Below are 22,529 nucleotides of genomic sequence, written 5' to 3' on the forward strand. Positions count from 1 at the left end.
TACATCAGACCTTAAGGGTTTGAAGGAATCTTCAAGTTTCTGCTTGCTGACTAAAAGTTTTAACTAATACTAGCTTATACAGTAGTATGACTTTATGCTAGCATACTGACTCGTGAAAAATAATGGGCTAAGGAGAAGTGGGTTTCTTTTTTTAAAACCATAAATATGAACATATAAGAATAATAATAAGAATAACCATAAATATTTTTTTTCCAGAGAAGTGTGTTTAAATGTTTGTTAAACAAGTGAATTAGCCAACTTACATTACGTTTCTTATTTATTTCTTGTCTTAATGACCTGAAATCTAAAAGAAATCTATAAGTGATCCGATTAGTACAAAAGTAATGGTGCTCTGCAATGACCTGCATTACTAGATTTAGTCTTGCTAAGGAGGAGCTTTAGTCTTGCTAAGTCATGCAAAGGAGGAGCCTTTATCCCTGCTTAGTTGCATCACTGAACAGTGCAGCTTTATGCTAATTCTAAAGTACCAGCTATACATAAATAGATTCAAAACATGTGTAATCATTAATATGGTGACGTTTATTTATGCAAGAAGTCTCCAGGGTCAGCACTATGTAACAGTCAGTGGAAGAGCGGTCAGTTTTTCTGACTCTTCAGGACATAACCCTGTGGTTTCTTGGCAGCATGACAAGCTGCTTTTTCTGCGCTATTAACTTCAAGAGAGAGAAAAAAAGAGGTGGTGAGGGAACGACTATTCAGTGATAAATGGAACCACCTTTTTTGTTGATGTTCCACAACATTAAATGTAGCAATGAATGGAAAAAGTATGACCCTGCTCTCAACAGTAACTGCTCCATCACATCACCCATCAGTCCTACACAGAGGATCCAGAACTGGTGGATTCATGTATAGACAATAAACAAAGTGCTGTGTCGTTCTTTGTGAACAGAAATTGCAGCAGACCCTTTTCAGCTACTTGTATGTGACAAAAGTTTAAAATGTTACCATTCACAAATGTGTAAGTATACTTCATTCAAGACATCGGGCAAAACAGGTACAATACTGGCAATACTTAACTGAAAAGGAAACTGCATACCAAAGCTACTTTGTAGATGGGTGTGGCATCGGCAAACTTCCAGCTCTTTTCTTTTCTCCCTGTAACTAAAGCGTATCGCTTCCACTGCTGATACTCAGCGGTTCGAAAAAGTATACAAGTAATGTTAATGCAAATACATGACAATAAATGCTTCAGGATTTTTTTTTTCTTTAATGACAGATTAAACTTTACTGGAACTTTCTATCTACATAGCAAGTAAAAGCACACAACACTACATTAGCAAAATACAGTTATTTTACATATATATCTATTTTCTTTTACATCCTTCAAGCAATAAATAGGTCAGTGTATTTGATAGAAATGTTTCAATCCTTTGACATCAACCATTGCAGTAACTATTATATTGAGGTAACTGCTTTAGAGTGATGTGTTTGTTGTCTCATTGCACTTTGCCGCCAAAGATTTTTGAGATTTTTCTCCACACTGTAATGATATCTTACCAAAAATAACAAAATATCAGTATCAGCCATTTAGTTCATATTTCTTATCGTGATGTTAAAAGAAATGCAAGATGATTAAGCCTTTATCGTTTGCCCTATTGCTAGAACAATTAGTGAGTTTTTCTAAAAAGAAGTCAAATAGAAGACAATTTCAAGTGTTTACATGAGTTAAAGGAGTAAAAGTCTCTTGAAATCGGCTTGATAATCTTGTATTTGTTATATCATAATCACAATGAGAAATGCTAGATACAGATGACGTTCAATTTTTTTAAATTTTTTGTTTATGCACAGCATTAAACATTCTCATACAAAAGGGTCCACTTGCCTAATATAACCATCTCTTAAATTATCATTTGGGGGCGTTAGAGAAAAACAGATCCCTCCTTCAACTGATAGTGATCTGTATATCTGGCGAGTCAAACGAACAGAGATTCTTGATCTTATGCCCAAAACACACTGCTGCTGGTGTTACAGCCTGGAAAAAAAAAGAACATGCCAAGCACATAGTCTTTTGCTGTTTTCCTTCCTGCCTATGAACTCATTTCCAACTGTAGCTGAATTATAATAAAGACTGGAAAGTTGGATCACATGCCGCATCCCTTGGGTCCATTTCAAGGCCTTCAGGTTCATTAATCAGGCAGGATTGTCTTCCTGTCCAGCAGGAGAACTCCTTGTAGACTGGTTTTACAGCTCTACAAAAGAGCACACAGCGGGATTACATTATTACATTTACAATGACAGTAATGCAGATGCAAATGACAAGTTTATATTAACGTTTGTTATTTTTTCTGTAGTAACAGCTCATTCACGCAGACCTGCCATGCCAAATGTTCCATCCACACTATAATAATAATAATAATAATAGATGTAAAGCTGGGACATCTGAGACAATCAGGACAGGGTAGACCAGTTTCAAACTGACCGGCTGTGGTTTTTTGTTTTGTTTTTATTACCTTCAAAGGAGAAAAAAAAGTGGTTGATGAGGAACATAGTGTTTATAGCTGCTCTACTATAAACGATAACAGGAACGAACTTGCAACTATAAATGGAGAAACATCATGACATAATTCTTTAATTATGTTGAGACATTTATTTATTTTTTTTATAGGAAAATAAACACACACCTTGAGCAAATTGCTCACTTCCAGAAAAATAAATTGGTTTAACATTAGTCATACATGGATGCAGGTAAAGGAAGTATAGTCAGGTAGCATCATGTTTTGTTTTTTTTACAGGGGGAACAAAAGGACCCATTTGATGTCTACACCAGATTCGAAGAAGGTAGGGTATGACAAGTTAAGGTTGGATTCAGAAGTTACTAGAGTATACAGAGGCTTCAAATATTATTATTAATGTTACCGTAAAGAAAAGAATGCATAATGTAACAAACCACTTTTTTTGACTGAAATATGAGGCTAGGAATTATCATCCACCAGGAAGAAACCACTGCACCAGCGTAAGGTTCGATTTCATCCCTGTACCCAACAGCAATAAGGGTACCCTTGGCTAGCATGTGGAGGTCTGTGGATCCATCAAGGTTTTCCTTCCCAGACCATCACTGACCCACTGCCAAACAGGTCATGCCAAATGCTGTTGCAGGCAGCATAGCATTTCCCACGGTATCACATGTGCTCGGTGTGAACCTGTTTTCATCCGTGAAGAACCACAGGCAGACCTGCCAATTCTGGTGTTCTCTGGAAAATGCCAATTGTACTGCTGATAAGAACCGTAACAAAACAAAACTAGAAGAATCGGTAAGGAAGCAAAAGGAGAGAGCAATTCTCTACGGCCACCACCTGCAAAACCATTTCCTTTTTGTGGAGCTGTTACCTCTCCAGTCTACCTGTTTGCACCAAAGCAGGCAAAACTAATTCACGATCTCAATATTTCAAACAGGAAGGAAACTACTGAAGTAAAAACATATACAGTGAGGGAAAAAATATTTGCTCCCCTGCTGATTTTGTACGTTTGCCCACTGACCAAGTAATGATCAGTCTGTAATTTTAATGGTAGGTGTATTTGAACAGTGAGAGACAGAATAACAACAAAAAATCCAGAAAAACGCATTTCAGAAAAGTTATACATTGATTTGCATTTTAATGAGTGAAATAAGTATTTGTGGATTTCTGGCTCCCAGGTGTCTTTTATACAGGTAAGGAGCTGAGATTACAGTAGGAGCACTCTCGGGGAGTGCTCTTAATCTCAGCTCATTACCTGTATGAAAGACACCCTGTCTACAGAAGGAAGCAATCAATCAGATTCCAAACTCTCCATCATGGCCAAGACCAAAGAGCTGTCCATGGATGTCAGGGACAAGACTGTAGACCTACACAAGGCTGGAATGAGCTACAAGACCATCGCCAAGCAGCTTGGTGAGAAGGTGACAACAGTTGGTGTGATTATTCCCAAATGGAAGAAACACAAAAGGACAATCTTGGTCTGGGGCTCCATGCAAGATCTCACCTCATGGAGTTTCAATGATCATGAGAACAGCGAGGAATCAGCCCAGAATTACACTGGAGGATTTTGTCAATGATCTCAAGGCAGCTGGGACAATAGTCACCAAGAAAACAATTGGTAACGCACTACGCCGTAGAAGACTGAAATCCAGTAGCACCCACAAGGTACCCCTACTAAAGAAAGCACATGTACAGGCTCATCTGAAGTTTGCCAGTGAACATCTGAATGATTCAGAGGTCATGTGGTCAAATGAGACCAAAATCCAGCTCTTTGGCATCAACTCAACTCGCCGTGTTTGGAGGAGGAGGAATGCTGCCTATGACTCCAAGAAGACCATCCCCACCGCCAAACATGGAGGTGGAAACAGTATGCTTTGGGGGTGTTTTTCTGCTAAGGGGACAGGACAACCGCACCGCATCAAAGGGACGATGTGAGCCATGTACCGTCAAATCTTGAGTGAGAATCTCCTTCCCTCAGCCAGGGCATTGAAAATGGGTCATGGATGCAAAGAGGAGTGGGCCCAAATTCCTTGAGATGTGTGCAAACCTGGTGGCCAACTACAAGAAATGTCTGACGTCTGTGATTGCCAACAAGGGTTTGCCACCAAGTACTAAGTCATGTTTTGCAAAGGGGTCAAATACTTATTTCACTCAATAAAATGCAAATCAATGTATAACTTTTTTGAAATGTGTTTTTCTGGATTTTGTTTGTTTTTATTCTGTCTCTCACTGTTCAGATAAACCTACCATTAAAATTACAGACTGATCATTTCTTTGTCAGTGAGCAAACATACAAAATCAGCAGGGGATCAAATCATTTTTCCCTCACTGTATGCATTTTTCAGACATATAAACTTGCTAAGAATTTCTTTGGATTAATTCCAAAATCTCTTCAATTCATCTGCTGTTTATATCTACAACTATTCAACAACATTCTTGTAAAAATAAGAATATAAATGTAGGATTTGTACAGACATGCATTTGCTATCCCCAGTTCAAAAGATCAAGATCAAAAAACATTTCCGATAATGTCGTTTCTGCTGAACCTCACCCTATCCACCTCCTTTGTCTCACCCCAGCCCCCCCTTCCATGCAACAACCCCCCCCCAACACCCGTACATCACCTCTCATTATGCGATGCTATCATCTTCCTGCTGAACAGAGCTTACACTGTGAGTCATGTTTTTTCACTTCTCCAGTGCTTTCAAAATCATATGACCTGCACTGCTCAACAATAAGCTACTTGACATGAGCATGGATGCACCTCTGGTGGCCTGGATTATCAACTACCTCACAAGTCAGCCACAGTATGTGAGGCTGCAGAAAACCATCTCTGACATCAGCAGCATGGGGGCCCTTCAGGGGACAGACCTGTATCCCTTTCTGTTTACTCTTCATTGCTTACAGTTCTGCCACCTGCAGAAATTTCCCGATGACAGTCATCATAGGCTGTATGTAGGGGCATAATCGACAGCTTTGTGGAGAGGTGCAGATGAAATCATCTGCAACGCAATGTCACAAAGACGAAAGAGACAGTGGTGGATTTTAGGAAGCAAAGGACTCCCCCAAACCCAATCAGCATCATGGGCACTGAAGTGGACATTGTGGACAACTATAAGTATCTAGGTGAAATGGGCAACAAGCTGGAATGGACAAAAAATGATGGACGTTCAGGACTGTTCAAGAAAGGTCAGAAGCGTCTGTATTTCCTCAGGAGAATCAGGTTTTGTAATGTCTGCAGAACCATGCTGCAGATGTTCTAACACTTGGTGGCAGCCAGCATCATCTTTTATGCTGTACCATGCTGGGGGTAGTGGGGTGAAGATGGCAGATGTCAACAGACTCAACAAGCTTATTAGGAAAGCAGGCTCTGTCGTGAAAGTGGAGCTGGAGTCTCTGGTTGAGTTATATGAGAGGAGAACGCTGAGGAATCTTCTCAGTATCCTTGACAATGCGTCACACCCCCTGCAGGTAACACTAGAGTCCCATCAGAGCACGTTCAGCCGTAGACTGAGACCACAGACGGCAACCACAGAACCCCGCAGGAGGTCATTCCTACCAGTGGCCATCAAATTCTATAACTCCTGAAAGGGAGTACTGAAAGAGAGCAGAACTGACAATGTTCACTGACTGTACCACTGAATTATGTGCATTATTCCATTATTTACAACATGTACATTAATATCATACCATGTGCAATATTATCTTAATTATCAAGCATCTTTTTGACCTGCAGAGGCATGGACTCCACTATGTCCCTGAAGGTGTGCTGTGGTATCTGGTACCAAGATTTTAACAGCAGATCCTTTAAGTCCTGTAAGTTATGAGCTGGGGCCTCCATGGGTCGGACTTGTTGGTCCAGCACATCCGACAGATGCTCGACTGGATTGAGATCTGGAGAATTTTGAGGCCAAGTCAACACCTCAAACTCATTGCTGTACTCATCAAAACCATTCCTGAACCATTTTTGGCACAGTGCATTATCCTGCTGAAAGAGGCCACAGCCATCAGGGAGTACCGTTTCCATAAAAGGGTGTACATGGTCTGTAACAATGCTTAGGTAGGTGGTACATGTCAAAGTAACATCCACATGGATGGGAGAACCCAAGGTTTCCCAGTAGAACATTGCACAAAGCATGACACTGCCTCCGCCGGCTTGCCTTCTTCCCATAGTGCATCCTGGCACCATGTGCTCCACAGGTAAGTGACGCACACACCCGGCCATCCACGTGATGTAAAAGAAAACGTGGTTCATCAGACCAGGCCACCTTCTTCCATTGCTTAGTGGTTCAGTTCTGATGCTCACGTGCCCATTGTTGATACACTATATTGCCAAAAGTATTTGCTCACCTGCCTTGACTCGCATATGAACTTAAGTGACATCCCATTCCTAATCCATAGGGTTCAATATGACATCGGTCCACCCTTTGCAGCTATAACAGCTTCAACTCTTCTGGGAAGGCTGTCCACAAGGTTTAGGAGTGTGTTTATGGGAATTTTTGACCATTCTTCCAGAAGCGCATTTGTGAGGTCACACACTGATGTTGGACGAGAAGGCCTGGCTCTCAGTCTCCGCTCTAATTCATCTCAAAGGTGTTCTATCGGGTTGAGGTCAGGACTCTGTGCAGGCCAGTCAAGTTCATCCACACCAGACTCTGTCATCCATGTCTTTATGGACCTTGCTTTGTGCACTGGTGCACAGTCATGTTGGAAGAGGAAGGGGCCAGCTCCAAACTGTTCCCAAAAAAGTTGGGAGCATGGAATTGTCCAAAATGTCTTGGTAGGCTGAAGCATTCAGAGTTCCTTTCACTGGAACTAAGGGGCCAAGCCCAGCTCCTGAAAAACAACCCCACACCATAATCCCCCCTCCACCAAACTTTACACTTGGCACAGTGCAGTCAGACAAGTACTGTTCTCCTGGCAACCGCCAAACCCAGACTTGTCCATCAGATTGCCAGATGGAGAAGCGCGATTCGTCACTCCAGAGAACGCGTCTCCACTGCTCTAGAGTCCAGTGGCGGCGTGCTTTACACCACTGCATCTGACACTTTGCATTGCACTTGGTGATGTATGGCTTGGGTGCAGCTGCTCGGCCGTGGAAACCCATTCCATGAAGCTCTCTGCGGACTGTTCTTGAGCTAATCTGAAGGCCACATGAAGTTTGGAGGTCTGTAGTGATTGACTCTGCAGAAAGTTGGCGACCTCTTCGCCTTATGTGCCTCAGCATCCGCTGACCCCGCTCTGTCAGTTTACGTGGCCTACCACTTCGTGGCTGAGTTGCTGTCATTCCCAAACACTTCCACGTTCCTATAACACAGCTGACAGTTGACTGTGGAATATTTAGGAGTGAGGAAATTTCACGACTGGATTTGTTGCACAGGTGGCATCCTATCACAGTTCCACGCTGGAATTCACTGAGCTCCTGAGAGCGACCCATTCTTTCACAAATGTTTGTAAAAACAGTCTGCATGCCTAGGTGCTTGATTTTATACACCTGTGGCCATGGAAGTGATTGGAACACCTGATTATGATTATTTGGATGGGTGAGCGAATACTTTTGGCAATATAGTGTACTTTCAGTGGTGCACAGGGGTCAGCATGGGCACCCTAACTGGTTTGCGGCTCTGCAGCCCCATATGCAAAAACTGTGATGCACTGTGTATTCTGACACCTATCTATCAGAACCAGCATTAAGTCCAGCAATTTGAACTCTAGTCTGTTGGATCGGACCACACGGGCCAGCTTTATTACCCATGTGCATCAATGAGCCTTGGCCGCTTATAACCCTGTCACCAGTTCACCACTGTTCCTCCAATGTTAAACTATCTTACCTTTTCTTATCATCCCCATCGACACCAGCGCTGCAGAGTTCCACTTGTACTTCCGCATTCAGAGCTTATGCCTTTCCAGATGTGTGTGATAGAGTGAAGGAGGTAGACAGCAGTTTCGTTTTGCATGCCTGTGTTTTGTGTGATCATACAATATAAATCCTATAAGCATGTTAGTTTAGTTAATTAGATCGCATAATAACAATCTCCATTACATTTTTTGCCATTGTGTGAAATTATCCAGTCCCAACCTATTATAGATGGTGCCTTAAATAGTTAAACAGATGCTGCCTGATGACCAGTTGAAAACTGAATCAACCTATTGATATTTCTGACAGTAGCAGAAGCTTTGTGTTGCTGTTATTACCACAGATATGATATGAGTGATTTTTTTTGCTCTATAAAAAGTTGCACTAAGCAGCCACAGTTAATGTGGGATGATCAGGCACATATTGTATTTCTTGCACAAAAACCCTTAACAATTCTATTCATGTTTCCTTGGCATTTATTTATTTTCCCCTATGACACCATTGAATTCTTAATCTGATAGAAGATCAATGTGTGGATTAGAAGGTGTGGGTTCATTTTATATAACCACACAGTTCTGACAGCAGATCTAGCTGTAACAAACATTAGGTCTGTAGTAATATGTTCAATATGTTGTGATTTTTCAACTAACATCTTATTCACAGAGACTTTGTGTGGTAGACGCTGTACCTATTCTAAGCCTAATGTGTTGTTTAATAAAAATCAATTGCTGAGGTGAAGCTTTGTTAGTAAATGTTTATTTGACATTCATGGAAGTAGTTTCGGGTGTTTGTATTATGTAACAGTTAGCTTTCCAACATGTCAGGCTGTTCAGGACAAGGGACTTTATGCTTCACAGTTAAAATTATAAGTTGCAAATCACTATGGTATAAGCAGAACTTGTTTTCCAGGCTTGTTCTGTTAAGAAAATAATCCACATCTGCTTTAGTTATAAAGAGCCATCATGATACACAATCCATTTGCTATTCCCACCTCCTTTACATATTAACAGGATTTCTGAAAAACCAGAACATTCTTTCAAAGCCCTCAGAAGGACAGAAAAGAAACTATAAGAAATAGTTAACTACTGTTAAGTCTGACAGTATGGCCTCCTCCGCAGCGACTGGCCAGTAGAGAAGTATAAATTTCCACAGATGACCAAAACTGATTTCTGTCACCATGACGACAGACACCGGGAAATGTGTTATTCCTGGAAGATTATCAGAGGCATCAAAGTATGCTGCCATTTTCCTAGAACTGGCTACAGCGCAATGTGTGGTTTCAGCTATCTGATGAGAAGCATGTACTAGTACAAAGCATAAACTAGTTTTAAAAAACCCTAAATGTCTTGTATTTATTTTAGCAATCAGTCAATTTGAGTCAGATTAGGTATTTCTGTTATTAGCATTCCTGCTGTGAAAAAAATGTAAGTAGATGAAATTGAAATAAATAACACCCATACACAAACTGGAGAGAGAGAACAGGCACAAGGGTTCTTTGAGTATCATCTTAAATAATGGCCACTACAGTAGATATGCTGTAGAGTTTATGCACATGGTATACTTTTAGAGCCAGAAACAGTGCCTTCCTGCTGTTAAAGCGGCTCAGTGAGAATCGCATTCATTGTCCATCTACGGTATGGAAACACGGTCGCTGCTGCCATCCATTTCATCTTAATAGATGGGTTTCAGCTGAGCTTACAAGGCTGGAGATTCATGTCTTGTGGGCAGAACATGACTTTTAAAGCTCCTGAATCAATTTTAGAAACAGAAACAACTTAAATCTTGCAGCAGAGCTGCTAATTTGTTCAGACATCGCTGTTGGTGCACTTATTTCACAGGCTTTTAAGGATTAGAACATTCATGTTTCGTTAGTCTCAGACAAACCAGAAGTATGTTCAATCAGCATCACAAAGAGATGTAAAACAATATGGATAGATCACATTTCAGATTCAATAGTAGTAACAGGCCATTCACATTTTATGTAGAGCCGGTCACAATGGACAGTGCCCATTGAGCTACATTTTGAGGATGTAGAGCAGCCTTTCAATGAGAGACCAGTTGTTATTTCACACATTTATTTCCTGTTTGTTGTGTTGTGTGGATAGCTAATATTTGGAAAGGATTAGGGAGTGCTCTCTAACCCCAATCGCACATATACAGGTGTTCTGGAAAACGTATGTATACTTATACCAAAAAATATTTCCACCCGTTTTTGAACACAGTGTTTTTGCCCACATTCACAGCATTTCAGAACATTATCTCTGACCGCACAAACAGCATTCACACAAATACCTCTGTGTATATGAAAGCATTTTTGAAAATATGTTATCCACATAAACAGCTTTTTCAATTTGGATGTAAAACTTCTCACATGAGCATTCCAGCCCAGCAAGTAGTTATAGCATTTTGTGTAAGGTGCTGTCTATGCAGGTACTGAAGAAAAATCATAATAAACCCCTCAATCATCCTTACATTGTTCTGGGTGACCTGAAGATGGTGAACAATGCAGAAAGAGCAATATGTATTTGAGAAAGGAATTCTCACCTCATACTGTGTTCGTGTCAGACACGTCTCCGATGGCAAGTGAAGCTTCGTTTGTGTTTAGTGTGTTCAGCCGCTCCACTTCATCCCTTGTCTTCTGTTTTCTCCTCTTTTTGCGATACAATCTTCTGCTGAGAAAAGAAAGCACTTGGAATTATGTATAATGTACTGCAGGACTTATGTGTCCATATATCATCTCAATGATGTGCATATAAGATAGTAGTGAATTAGCATGTGTTTTAAGTAAATGATATGCATTTAATTTGTAACTATGGAGAAATGTAATAAAGCGCATCATGGGACTGTGCAATTTATATTGTGTTTATCAGCATTCTATAATTTATGCAGTGTTTGTTTCCCAATCTGCACTATCCATAAAGTACACAGAGTATGCTGGGTCTGCATGCAGGTTTACAATATTAAACCTTTTTGTAGCAATTTTTTATTTATTTTTTTACACAGATAGAAAAACATTGTTTATTTATATAGAAATAAAAAGACGTCTTCTCAGTCATTTTTCTTTATCAAAACCGAACTGAATTGTGACGCATATCATATATTAAAATAGAATCGTGACCAGAGTGTATTGTTACACCTTAATATTAGGATTTAGGGCATGGTGTCAAACTAGGGAGCGCTTTGATTTAAATAAAATCCATATCACAGTAAATTAGTAGCAAGTTTCATGGAAATGATAGAGATTGTGTATATTATGTAAATGTATGTTTATGTTAATTAATTAGGGAGTGCGTCATGCAAATTTTATCATTGCATATAATGTCTCGAGTGAATAAAATGTGAACAATGGCAAACGGATGCATTTCATTCTGGAATTAGAATATAGCATAGAATGGACAAAGCATGTCATATGCAAATCAAATGTAAATAGGTGACACGTACGAACGTACTGATTCATAAACTGCAAAGATTCCTTAACGCTAATTTCTTAGAAACTTAGGATTGAACACATCGCCTCACTCATTGGGTTAGATTTTTCTGCTTATTTCTTGTAAAGTTTCACTGATAAGAGTGGGTGTAGATGGATACATAAATAATATAATTAACCTAGTCTTATGCCTGGCTGTATTTATCACATGTTCCACAACATCTCAGAGCTGGATATGCAGCATTCTACAGCCTTTGTTATCGGCCTCTGGTGTGTCTGGAGCTGGAATTAACCTAAATATGTGGACTGACTGGGACTTTCTAAGTACCGAAAGCCTTCATGAATTCTTCCCATTACAGATCGATACTGGCCACATTTAATTGGATTTTATTCTACTCCACACCTTTTAATGGAATGATAACAGAACTAATATGCATAAATATTACATGACACCATTCTGCTTTTACTTCTGTGGAAAAAAGTCATATTAAAGAAGAAAGAGAAAATAATATGCAAATACTGTAACAAGTATGTACATAAATATGCAAATAGTTCGATAAAATGTCAAAAATGAATCAAATCAGTACAAATCTTGTGTTTCAACAGTTTTAAGCAAAACCCTTTTGTCTTTGACGTGAGTATAACTGTAGATAATATAAGGCATGACGTAAATAAGGCATGACAAGGAATTAGAGTGAAAAATGAGAATACAGAAAAATGCCTGCTGTGTACAGACTCACTGTGCACAGATGCATATAAAGACAATGATGAGAAGGAGAATGACCAATCCAGATATAATGCTAATGATGACTATTTCCCTCTGTTCGCCCACCAACCAGCCAAGATCCAGATATTCACATCTGGCACCGATGTATCCAGTTTCACATCTGTGTGATAAGCAAGAAAATGATCAGCACTGTAAAGAACGCAATGACAGAAACTCTTCGGCTTGTGTGCTTGAGCTTCAGGTATAAAACCCATTCTAAGCTAAGAGTTAGACTCACTTGCAGGTGGGCGTGTTCTGCTCCTGCACAAAACGGCACATCCCATGGATACAATAATGTAGGTACTCGTCAGGACATTTGGAGAAATGGCCACTCCATTGGTGGATATCCTTCAAGTCTGTACAGAAAAAAAACAAATCGCATTATGACGCCAAAGTGGACTTTAATGCGTCACAGTATAATAAAAGAAATTCTGCACTGCTGGCTTGTGGTTTGGATGTCAATGTGGAAAATAAACGTTGTGAAACCTGAAGCTTTTACTACGGAAGAACTGCAGGTTGAATGGTGCAGGATCTGATTACCACGGCTTAAATGAATGCAATATGATAGGCTGGCGCATTGTAGGCTGACTAGCTATTATACACGTGCTTTTAAGTGTTATATCCCTGTTATATCCCTGACAGGTGACTCATTTTTTCACTATGAGGACAGGTATGACGTCACTGGCACCTTGCTCATAAAAGTACTGTGTGCAGATGCATGCTGATTAGTCCTAAATCTCTTTAATATCATTTTGCTGGTAAATAGTCACTCACTATGTTTAACAATACACACATGAACATGTATAATAAATACATAATTTTATTATAATTCTTATTATGGTGCCAGAGCACTATTTTCCTAGCTCCTCTTTTCCTAGAGAATGTTTGTCAGTGATTTACTGCCACGCACATTGCAAATACCAAAATCCTTTACAAAAACAACCAATATTTCATATAAAACTTGAATCATATTACTGCCACAAGCTTACTGTGCCCTTCCAAAGCCAAAATGAAACTATTCGATATTAACTACTGATTAAATAATTAATCGCTTCTGTTCTCCTGCTGAGAAGAGTGAGTGAAATGCAGTGTTAATAAATGTGCTCGATGTATAATGTGTTATTGCTTTTTTTTCAGCATACATTTCATGCATCCAGTCGCTGTTTGTTTAGTGGCTATTGAATTTTAATATGCTTACATTAATATTAAAGACTTGCTTATTCATTTATGTTCTTTTTCATTACAAGTGGGTATTTGGGTCATTTTAAAATTCACTCAGGTGTTCTCAAGTTGTTTCTCCTATTTTTTTTGCTTGTAGACTGTGACAGGGATGTAACGTTTGGGCAAGCGTCCAGATATGATGTCCACATAGAGTTACTGAATAAAAATGCCTCACAGCACTCTGAAGTTCACAAATACAAAATGCCAAACCCAAACACTCCAATCAGTTCCAGCACTGCTATCAGTTAAGTGTCTGATACCCTGTGTTTAACTCGTACTTGTAAAATACAAACCACTGATACCCTGTGATGTAAACCTGTCACACTAATAAACCACACAAAAGTATAGCCATTGGGATATATATCAATTACATATCGATATATATCGATTAACGATTAAAGCAAAAGCAGAAGTGAAAAAATATCAATAGAAGGAACTACAGCATCTTCCTACCATAGAAATAAAATGATAAGACATCTTGCGGTGTTTAACAGTATCTTTAATGGCGAGCAGCTGACCTGAGAGCAGTCAGAGCACAGAGCAGTATCATTAAAAGCTTTTATTATACAACCATTATATGAAAAACTCTTTTCTAGCAACCCACAGCAGCAATCAACAAAAACAGAGCTAAATTACATGTTCTGTGATGTCTCTGATTGCTTAGGTTCCGCATTTCACCAGGAAATACTGGTATGATGCAGCCCTTATAACAGGGACAAACATATGAAGCGAAATATCTTGTTAAGGCATTATTTATGTAATATTCACATATTTGGTGCTTTGCTGTTAAACACATAAGTAATGAATGGAATCCTTGAAATTCCCGGGTTTAGCACTGACTAAAGGCACCTGATCCAGAGCAGATGATTGCAAATGAACAGGGAGGAACGAGACCAGGATATTTACCTGTGCAGTTGCTGCTGTTGTCATGGGGACCGCAGGACACGGTCTTATTCGCTGTGTCCCTCGTTGTATTCCATTCAGCCTGTGAATATTTGCATAGGGCAACTACGTGCAAAAAAACAAACAAATCACAGGTGGCACCCAATCTGAGTAACAATCCATATAAATCCTCTGCTCAATATCTAAAAATCCAAGATAAATGATACAGACTTGGGGCCTATGAGCAGGTTAAAGAGTGAAAAAGCAGTAATCACAGACGGCAGTTTATATGTACACACAAATGCATTAATACGAAACTTACTTTTGGATATACTACATCATTTGTAAATCTGATAATGTGCAGATTTTTATCAGCATCACTTAATGAAACCTTTAGGTTGATTATATTTTCAATCAGCAAGGTATAGCTTCACCACTTTTTAAATAAATAAGGATGCAATCACTCAGGGTTGTGCTAATATTGAGAAATAATCAGTGATGGGGCACAGTTACCACCCTGGAGCTGAGTATGACCTGTGGTGTTTTATTTCTCACACACCACAGCACTTTGCCTCTGATTATTTTGATCTATCATAGAAGTTGTTTTTATCAGGTTAGAGTTACACAATGTAATGTTGTAGGAAGTCTGCAGAACTATTTATTTCCTGTTATCACCACCATACACTCTATACACCCTAAACATGTTTTATCTTAAACTAACCAAAAGAGTACTCCAAGAGTAATACTCCATTAAAAAAATAATAATTTTCTTATCAGGTGATTTTCAGATTAAGAAACTTTTTCACTTTAGGAACAATATATCTCAGAGAGTAAATGAGTCTGCTCTTTGTAAAACAACAAGCTGTCAGTTTTGTTATGATAATGCAAAAAGGAAAAGAATCTAAAGTTTTGCCTCATGGTATCGTTTTCCATCAGCCAGCTGTGATTTGCATACAGACAATTTACATATTACATAATATTCTGAGCATAAAAAAAAAAACTTCACATGTATAATAATATAAAACTACTAGCATAATATACATTGACTGGTCATTTTAATAGGATCACCCATTTATGCAGTTGTCCAGCTGGCCAATCGTCTGGCAGCGGCACAATGCATTACATCATGCAGAAGTCAATGTTCTCATCAAACATCAGAATTGGGGAAAAGGTGTGATCTCTGTGACTTTAACTGTGGCATGGTTGCTGGTACCGGATGGGACGGTTTAAGCATTTCATAAATCTCCTGGGAGTTTTCACCCAATAGGCTTTAAGTTTTAGACAGACTGGTGTGGAAAAACAAAAAACATCCAGTGATGGTAGTCGTTCAGGCAGGAAAAATCTTGTTGAGAGGTCAGAGGAGAATAAACAGACCAGAGAAAGGCCAATGTAAGTCATTCACCCATTATATACAACTATGAGCAGAATAGCATCTCAACATGCCAAATCAATTTACACCTGTTTTTGTGCACAACCGTTATGAGTTGTTTGGCTGCTCCCTGTTTGGGGGTCACCACAGCGGATCATATAAGTCCTCATGTTTCAATTTGGCATAGTTTTTACGCCAGATGCCCTTCCTGATGCAACCTTCCCATTTAATCCGGACTTGGGACCGGCATTGAGAGTTAACTCTTTAGTGGCTGAGTTAGCTCTCTGCCCAGGAATTGAACCCGGGCCATGGCATTGACAGCACAGGATCCTGCCGCTGGACCACCAGGAGATAACGGTTATGAGCACTGCAACTAAATTGCGCAAATGCCAAATACGTATAAAGTAAGTGTTTTACCTCACAACAAGCTAACATAGTTTTGAGAAAAGTCTAGCCTGGCTTATCAGCTGGCGTTTTAGTACACACACTCTCCGTACACGCCCACACCGCACCACTCCCTACTGCTCTCATTCATGTGCAAGAAACAGCACAGACCTCTCAATGGCAGGGAAAGTGTTTGTGCATGCTCCAGATATGTTCTTTGTGCCTTGATATATTATCCTGGGTTTGACCGACTGTGTTCACGTCAAAGGAATCTCACTTAAACTCTGTATTAGGAACAAAAAAAACCTGAAACGTCACTCTGCCTCTTTATTATTGAAGTTAAATCCCTGTGACCTATAGTCAGAGCTGCTGTGAGAAAATGAATCAACACCTTCTGACCAATCAGAATCCAGACTTATGCTAGAGATGATATTGTGATATATTTTGATGATGCTACTCGCTTGATTTCATTTTCCCTCATTTACTGTGTTAAACAGGTAACTTATTTGCTTAAAACAAATTCTAGGGTTTTTTTTAGGATCCAGCCCCACTGTTTAGTTGGCATTTGGTTGCTAAGGAATTCAGCACTACTATATATATACATATACACACTACACTATATAAAATATATTTTCACTATTTAATTCACATTATTAGCTATAACTGGATGAATGGCCTACTTAATACAGCTTATTATATGCAGACTTCTTTATCAGTTTACATGAATAGTTTGTTTATTCTTTTAACAAATATATAAGCATAATAAATAGGTCACAAAAACGCATCCTATGGATTTGTATATATATTAGTTATGATTCAGGTCATTCATTACATAAATATTTCACTCATGTTTAATGGTTTTCTCTGAGAAAGTGGGCATTTTTCTCACCTGTAAAAATCCCCAGCAGCAGTGTACGTGTCTTCTCCATCGGTCATTTGTCACAGGTCCAAATCAACAGTTCATTTTCAGGTTACTCCTTCCTTCCTTCCTTCCTTACTTCTTTCCTTCCTCCCTCTCTCTCTCTCTCTTAATAAACAGGACACTAATAAGTCACTTTGTTTCTAATTCCACCCTCCCAGCCCCACTGTACCTGAGTAAATCTCTGTATCCCCTCAAATTACAGTTACATAAGTTGTATTCTACATTTTCAGCTCGATGAACTTGGCTTGACTTTCCTGAGGCAAATGACTTAGCCGAGTTAGCTGGCCTACTCTGCAGAAAGCGGCGTGCACGCGCACACAGGTTGGGTTTCTCACATGAAGGGGGGCGGGGCTGCAGAACGGGTTTGGACACACCCACAACTGAGCTATTAATAACATGCCCAACATGGTGCACATTATTCCCAGTGACTTTATATTACAAAAAATCCTGCCATATATATATATATATATATATATATATACAATTAATAAAATTCACACCCCTTTCCAAATGTTACATAACTATTTGCTAAAAACTTTGGTATTATTACAATTTCCTTCTACAGATGAACTCACATTCATGTTCAAGTCTCTTTCTTAATCTCTGTCTCTCTCTGTCTTTCTGTCTCTCTCCCTCGCTCTGTCCGTCTCTCTCTCTCTCTCTCTATCTCTCTCTCTCTCTCTCTCTGTCTAACACACACACACACAACAACAACAACAACAACAATCGACACACAATTTTTCACTTTAGGCCTACAAAAGAATAAGGAATGATTCAAATTTCCACTCAACTGTATACATCAACTCAGTATAAGACAGCTATTGATCAGCAGATGAATAATACAGCTTGCTATCCATCCCGAGACATCAGCTCCAGTTGTGTTCCGCTTCATGGAGATTTCGGACCTTCAGTGAGAAGAAGCCAATCCTGCGAGTATCCCGAGGCATCTAGAGATTGTACCAGCTCCAGTTGTATTCCGTTTCATGAAGATTTCGGACAGTCGAAGAGAAGATGCCAACCTATAGAATCAATCTTTATAGAATCAATACACAAAATAACAACCTAGAATGCTGTATCTCCATCATAGAGCACTTGAAGGCTTCAGCATGGAGGAGTTGGTGTTGATTCTATAAAGAACTCAGATGTTGAGCAAATTTATGAGTTGCTCAGAAGCGCTTGGTTACACAACTCCAACTGACTGTACATGAATGTAGAAAGGACATTATTCATAATCACAATCCCTGGTGTTTATTGTAATTCACACTCTCTAGTGTTTATAATAATTTATAATCACACTTTCTGGTGTCATCCAAATGAGGATGAGGTTCCCTTTTTAGTCTGGTTCCTTTCAAGGTTTCTTCCTCTTACCATCTAAGGCCGTTTTTACTTGCCATAGGCTTGCTCAATACAGATAAATTTAAATATAAGTCTAATATTATTCTTTAACTTTTTGTCTAATATTAATCTTGAACTTTTTGTATATTTCTTATGTTCTATAAAGCTGCTTTGAGACAATGTCCATTGTTAAAAGTGCTATACAATAAAAAAAAAAATAAAATAAATAAATAAATAAATAAATAAATAAATAAATAAAACACTATACAAATATAATTGAATTGAATTGAATTGAATTGAATTGAATTGAATTGAATTGAATTGAAAAACGGACTAGTGACCTGTCCAGGGTGTACCCCTGCCTTTCACCCAATGTGTCCTGGGATAGGCTCCAGCAGATCCCCATGACCCTAATTAGGAATAAAGCGGGTATAGAAAATGGATGGATGGATGGATGGATAGATGAATTGAAAAACACAGATTTATATTAAAGAACATGTTCTACTCTTTATCATTCTCATTCACAGGGACTTCAACAACGGCCATCTTGTAAATAAAGAAAATATTTACCTTACTGTTCAGTACAGTACATTCTTATTTTTCTGCATCATCATCTCAGCAATGCAATCTATTCTTAACTAATAATACTAATACTAATAAATAAATACAATAAATGCATTGATTTCCCAACAGCTCTGACACTGTAGTATATGAAAGTTTGCAGCCACATGGCGCCTGTTAATGAAGCTGAGAGATGGAGCAGAGCTGTGTTGCCTTGAGCTGCCAGCTTAGAGTGTATGTTTGTGTAGCTTAACCAGCAGGCCACAATTTATTTCCCATGAGACTGAGAAGATTTGGAGCTGGCATGTCTTTAACCCAAACAAGCCAGTCCTTGTATATATGACACACAACAAGCCCTTCAGACTCGGCTGAGTGAAAACTCCTATTACAGCATTGTAACGGTATGCAGCATAAGTCACAGCATCAAGTCACAGCATCTAAGTGTAGATTATTGAAATAAAATTTTTAGACATCAGACTTAATAACAAGCAAAATATCTGCCAAAATATCTTAATGGAAGAAAAATATAGGCTTAACTATCTCCACTCATTCAAAATATAATGTAAAAATGTTTTTGTTAAATACTTTGTTTTGTTTTGCATGTAAATACACAGACCAAAAATCAAGAAATCAAACCATCGAGTTCAAGTGAATAACACTGATTATCTTGTTACAGTGGCTTCTGTCAAGAGCTGAGATGTATTGGGCAGCAATTAAACGGTCAGTTCTAGAAGTTGATGTGTGGAAGCAGAAAAATAAGCCAAACATGAGGATCTGAGCAATTTCTACAAGGGTCAAATTGTGATGGATAGACGACAGAGAATCTCCAAAACAGCAGGTCTTCTGGTATGTAGTGGCTAGTAATGACCTAAAAGGGTGAACTGAGGACAGGGTCATAAGCACCCAAGGCTCACTGATGTGTGTGGGGAGCGAAGGCTAGTCTGTCTGGACTGATCCCTCAGAAGAGCTACTGTAGCACAATTTGCTGAAAAAATCATGCTGGCTATGATAGAAAGGTGTCATAATACACAGCTTGCTGCATATGGGGCTACGTAACTGGAGGCCAGTCAGAATGCTCATGCTGATCCCTGTCCACCCATGAAAGCACCTACAGTGGGCATGCAAGCATTAGAACTGTACCATGGAGCAATGCAAGAGGGTGGCTTGGTCTAATAAATCATTTTCTTTTACATTGTGTGGACATTCTGGTGCGTGTGTTGGCCTTTAAATTCTCCAGATCAGCATCGTGGGATGTGCCGGGTAAACAAGTCAGATCCATGGAGACGCCACCTCACAACTTACCGAACTTAAAGGATCTGCTGTCTTGCTGCCAGAGACCACAGCACACTTTCAGAGGTCTTGTGGAGTCCATGGTTTGAAGGGGCAAAGCTGTTTTGGTGGCACAAGGGAGACCTACACTATGTTAGGGAGGTGGTTTTATATGTCTGGTATATAATTATTTAGAATTACACCAGACATTAAAATAAAATTAATAATTGCACAAAGTCTTGTTAAACAATTTAATATTACTAAATATTAAAGTTCATACTTGGATAGTTTATAAATCAGTATATAAAATTTGGAAACACCGCCACCTGCTGGACAATAAGACGAATTTCTAGCTTTCTTTATTTTGAAGAGTTTGTCACTGCTTGATTTTGAACAGTTCCAGTACAGTTCCCTCCAACTGTACTGGAACCATTTGATGCTAGTTCTGTTATTTTTACTATACAGTAAAGACATTTAGGTTCAAGAGGAATATGAGATAATGGATCAGAATTTTTTTTTTTCTTGATATTTTCATCTAGAGGTGTTTTTCAAACATTTAGAACATTGTACCTTTGATGGCAGATCACCACCCCATTTAATCTGAGCAAAAATACTGGAACAGATTACAGTATTACAGATCCCAGTATTGGAACAGTCTTTGGAACAGGAAAATCAAGTAAATAACACGTTGCATATCCCTCGCTTGTAATTATATCCAGATCCACGGACATCACCAAACTCTTCCGCATTCTTCTTTTGTGATGCTTTTCCAGGCTTGTATTGCAGCTTCTTTCAGAAAGTCTCACCTTCAGAAGGTGAAATGCTGCTCAACTGGATTAAGATCTTTAAACAATTTTGTGCTGCTGCCTATCCTGGTCAGGACACTCTTGCAAAAAAGGGCGTTTAATCTCATTGTGCTTTTCCTGGTAAAAAAATAAATAAAGGCAGAATAAAAAAAAGAAAAGAAAATAAGATCTGGTGAGTGCCCTGGTCAATCTAAACCCGTCCACTTATTCCTATGATGACCTCATTTGTTTGTGTTTTGGCCAACTGTCTTGCTCTATGTTGTTCCTCCCAACTAGATTTAATGTATTTATCTGTAAATTGGCAGACAGAGTGTTTCTGTAAATATCTGAATTAATTCTTCTGTAAACATCATCAATAAAGAGTTACATCATCAGTAAAGATTAGCAAGTCCAGAAGCAGCCATTCAAGCCCAAGCCATGATGCTTATTATTTCTTTTCTTTTCTCTTTTTTTTTTTACCATGCTTGACCAATGAACCTGTAAGTTTTAGGTCACGATCCAAGATAATGAACATGTCATGTTAGGTCATGACTTTATTCAGTCTCCTGGGTCTTAACATTGACTTTCCAGTTGCCTTCTTCAGATGGTGCTTTATAATTAGTAGTCTAAAAAAAGCAAACCTCTGGGGTATGATTCACATTTTGGTGGTTAATTATAGACAGTGTTCATGTTTGCACTGATATATACAAAACAGATGGAACAGTTAGGAATGAATGTTTGATGGTAACTTTATATGAAGAGCTGTTATTATAGTACATACAGACATGCATTTCTTCCAGCTTCTCTTCATGTTTCACATTTATTTAAATGAACACAGTGTACTAAATTAAAGAGATTTATGTGAAGATTGTATGTGAAGATTATTGATTAGATTGTTGATTATTTTTTGTATGTTAACAGTGCATCTGTATGTGACATTACTGTTTCCACAAGCTCATTCACAGGGACAAACAAGTCACATAATCCGAGACCTATAATAACTACATATTCACTAAAGAATTTTAACAAAGGGAAGATGTCGCTGGGGTTTTCTGTAGTCAGTTTCACATAGACTTAGTCTAATAATAAGTGCTTTGTAAAATATTTTGTGATGTGAAAATCTCAAATACTCAATGATCGGGTAATGTTTCCTGTAAGGAGATTTAAAGTGACATTTATGGAAGGAGTCACTCTGTAACAATCCGAGGTGACGTGTAACTTTTTAAGTTTTTCGACATAGGAAAATCTTTACGATAGATGCAACACAACATGAT

The 22,529-nt window shown here is 38.8% G+C and overlaps 1 protein-coding gene across 2 annotated transcripts; it reads right to left on the reverse strand.

The window, feature by feature from the left end:
• Positions 1-637: 637 nt before the first annotated feature.
• btc (betacellulin, epidermal growth factor family member) lies at positions 638-17,612 on the reverse strand. Of its 2 annotated transcripts, none has more exons than XM_058416016.1 (6): positions 17,273-17,612; positions 14,655-14,756; positions 12,766-12,883; positions 12,502-12,648; positions 10,879-11,003; positions 638-2,210 (listed from the first exon to the last, which is right to left on the reverse strand). In XM_058416016.1, the coding sequence occupies exons 1-5, from the start codon at positions 17,310-17,312 to the stop codon at positions 10,880-10,882; spliced, it is 531 nt and encodes a 176-aa protein (XP_058271999.1). In that variant the 5' UTR covers positions 17,313-17,612; the 3' UTR covers positions 638-2,210; position 10,879. The 2 variants fall into 2 exon arrangements, with proteins under 2 accessions (XP_058271999.1, XP_058271997.1); XM_058416014.1 differs by having other exon boundaries at positions 641-2,210; positions 10,879-11,006.
• Positions 17,613-22,529: the final 4,917 nt, after the last annotated feature.

This window comes from Hemibagrus wyckioides, linkage group LG18, assembly GCF_019097595.1.
Source record: "Hemibagrus wyckioides isolate EC202008001 linkage group LG18, SWU_Hwy_1.0, whole genome shotgun sequence".
Classification (NCBI taxonomy): Eukaryota; Metazoa; Chordata; class Actinopteri; order Siluriformes; family Bagridae; genus Hemibagrus; species Hemibagrus wyckioides.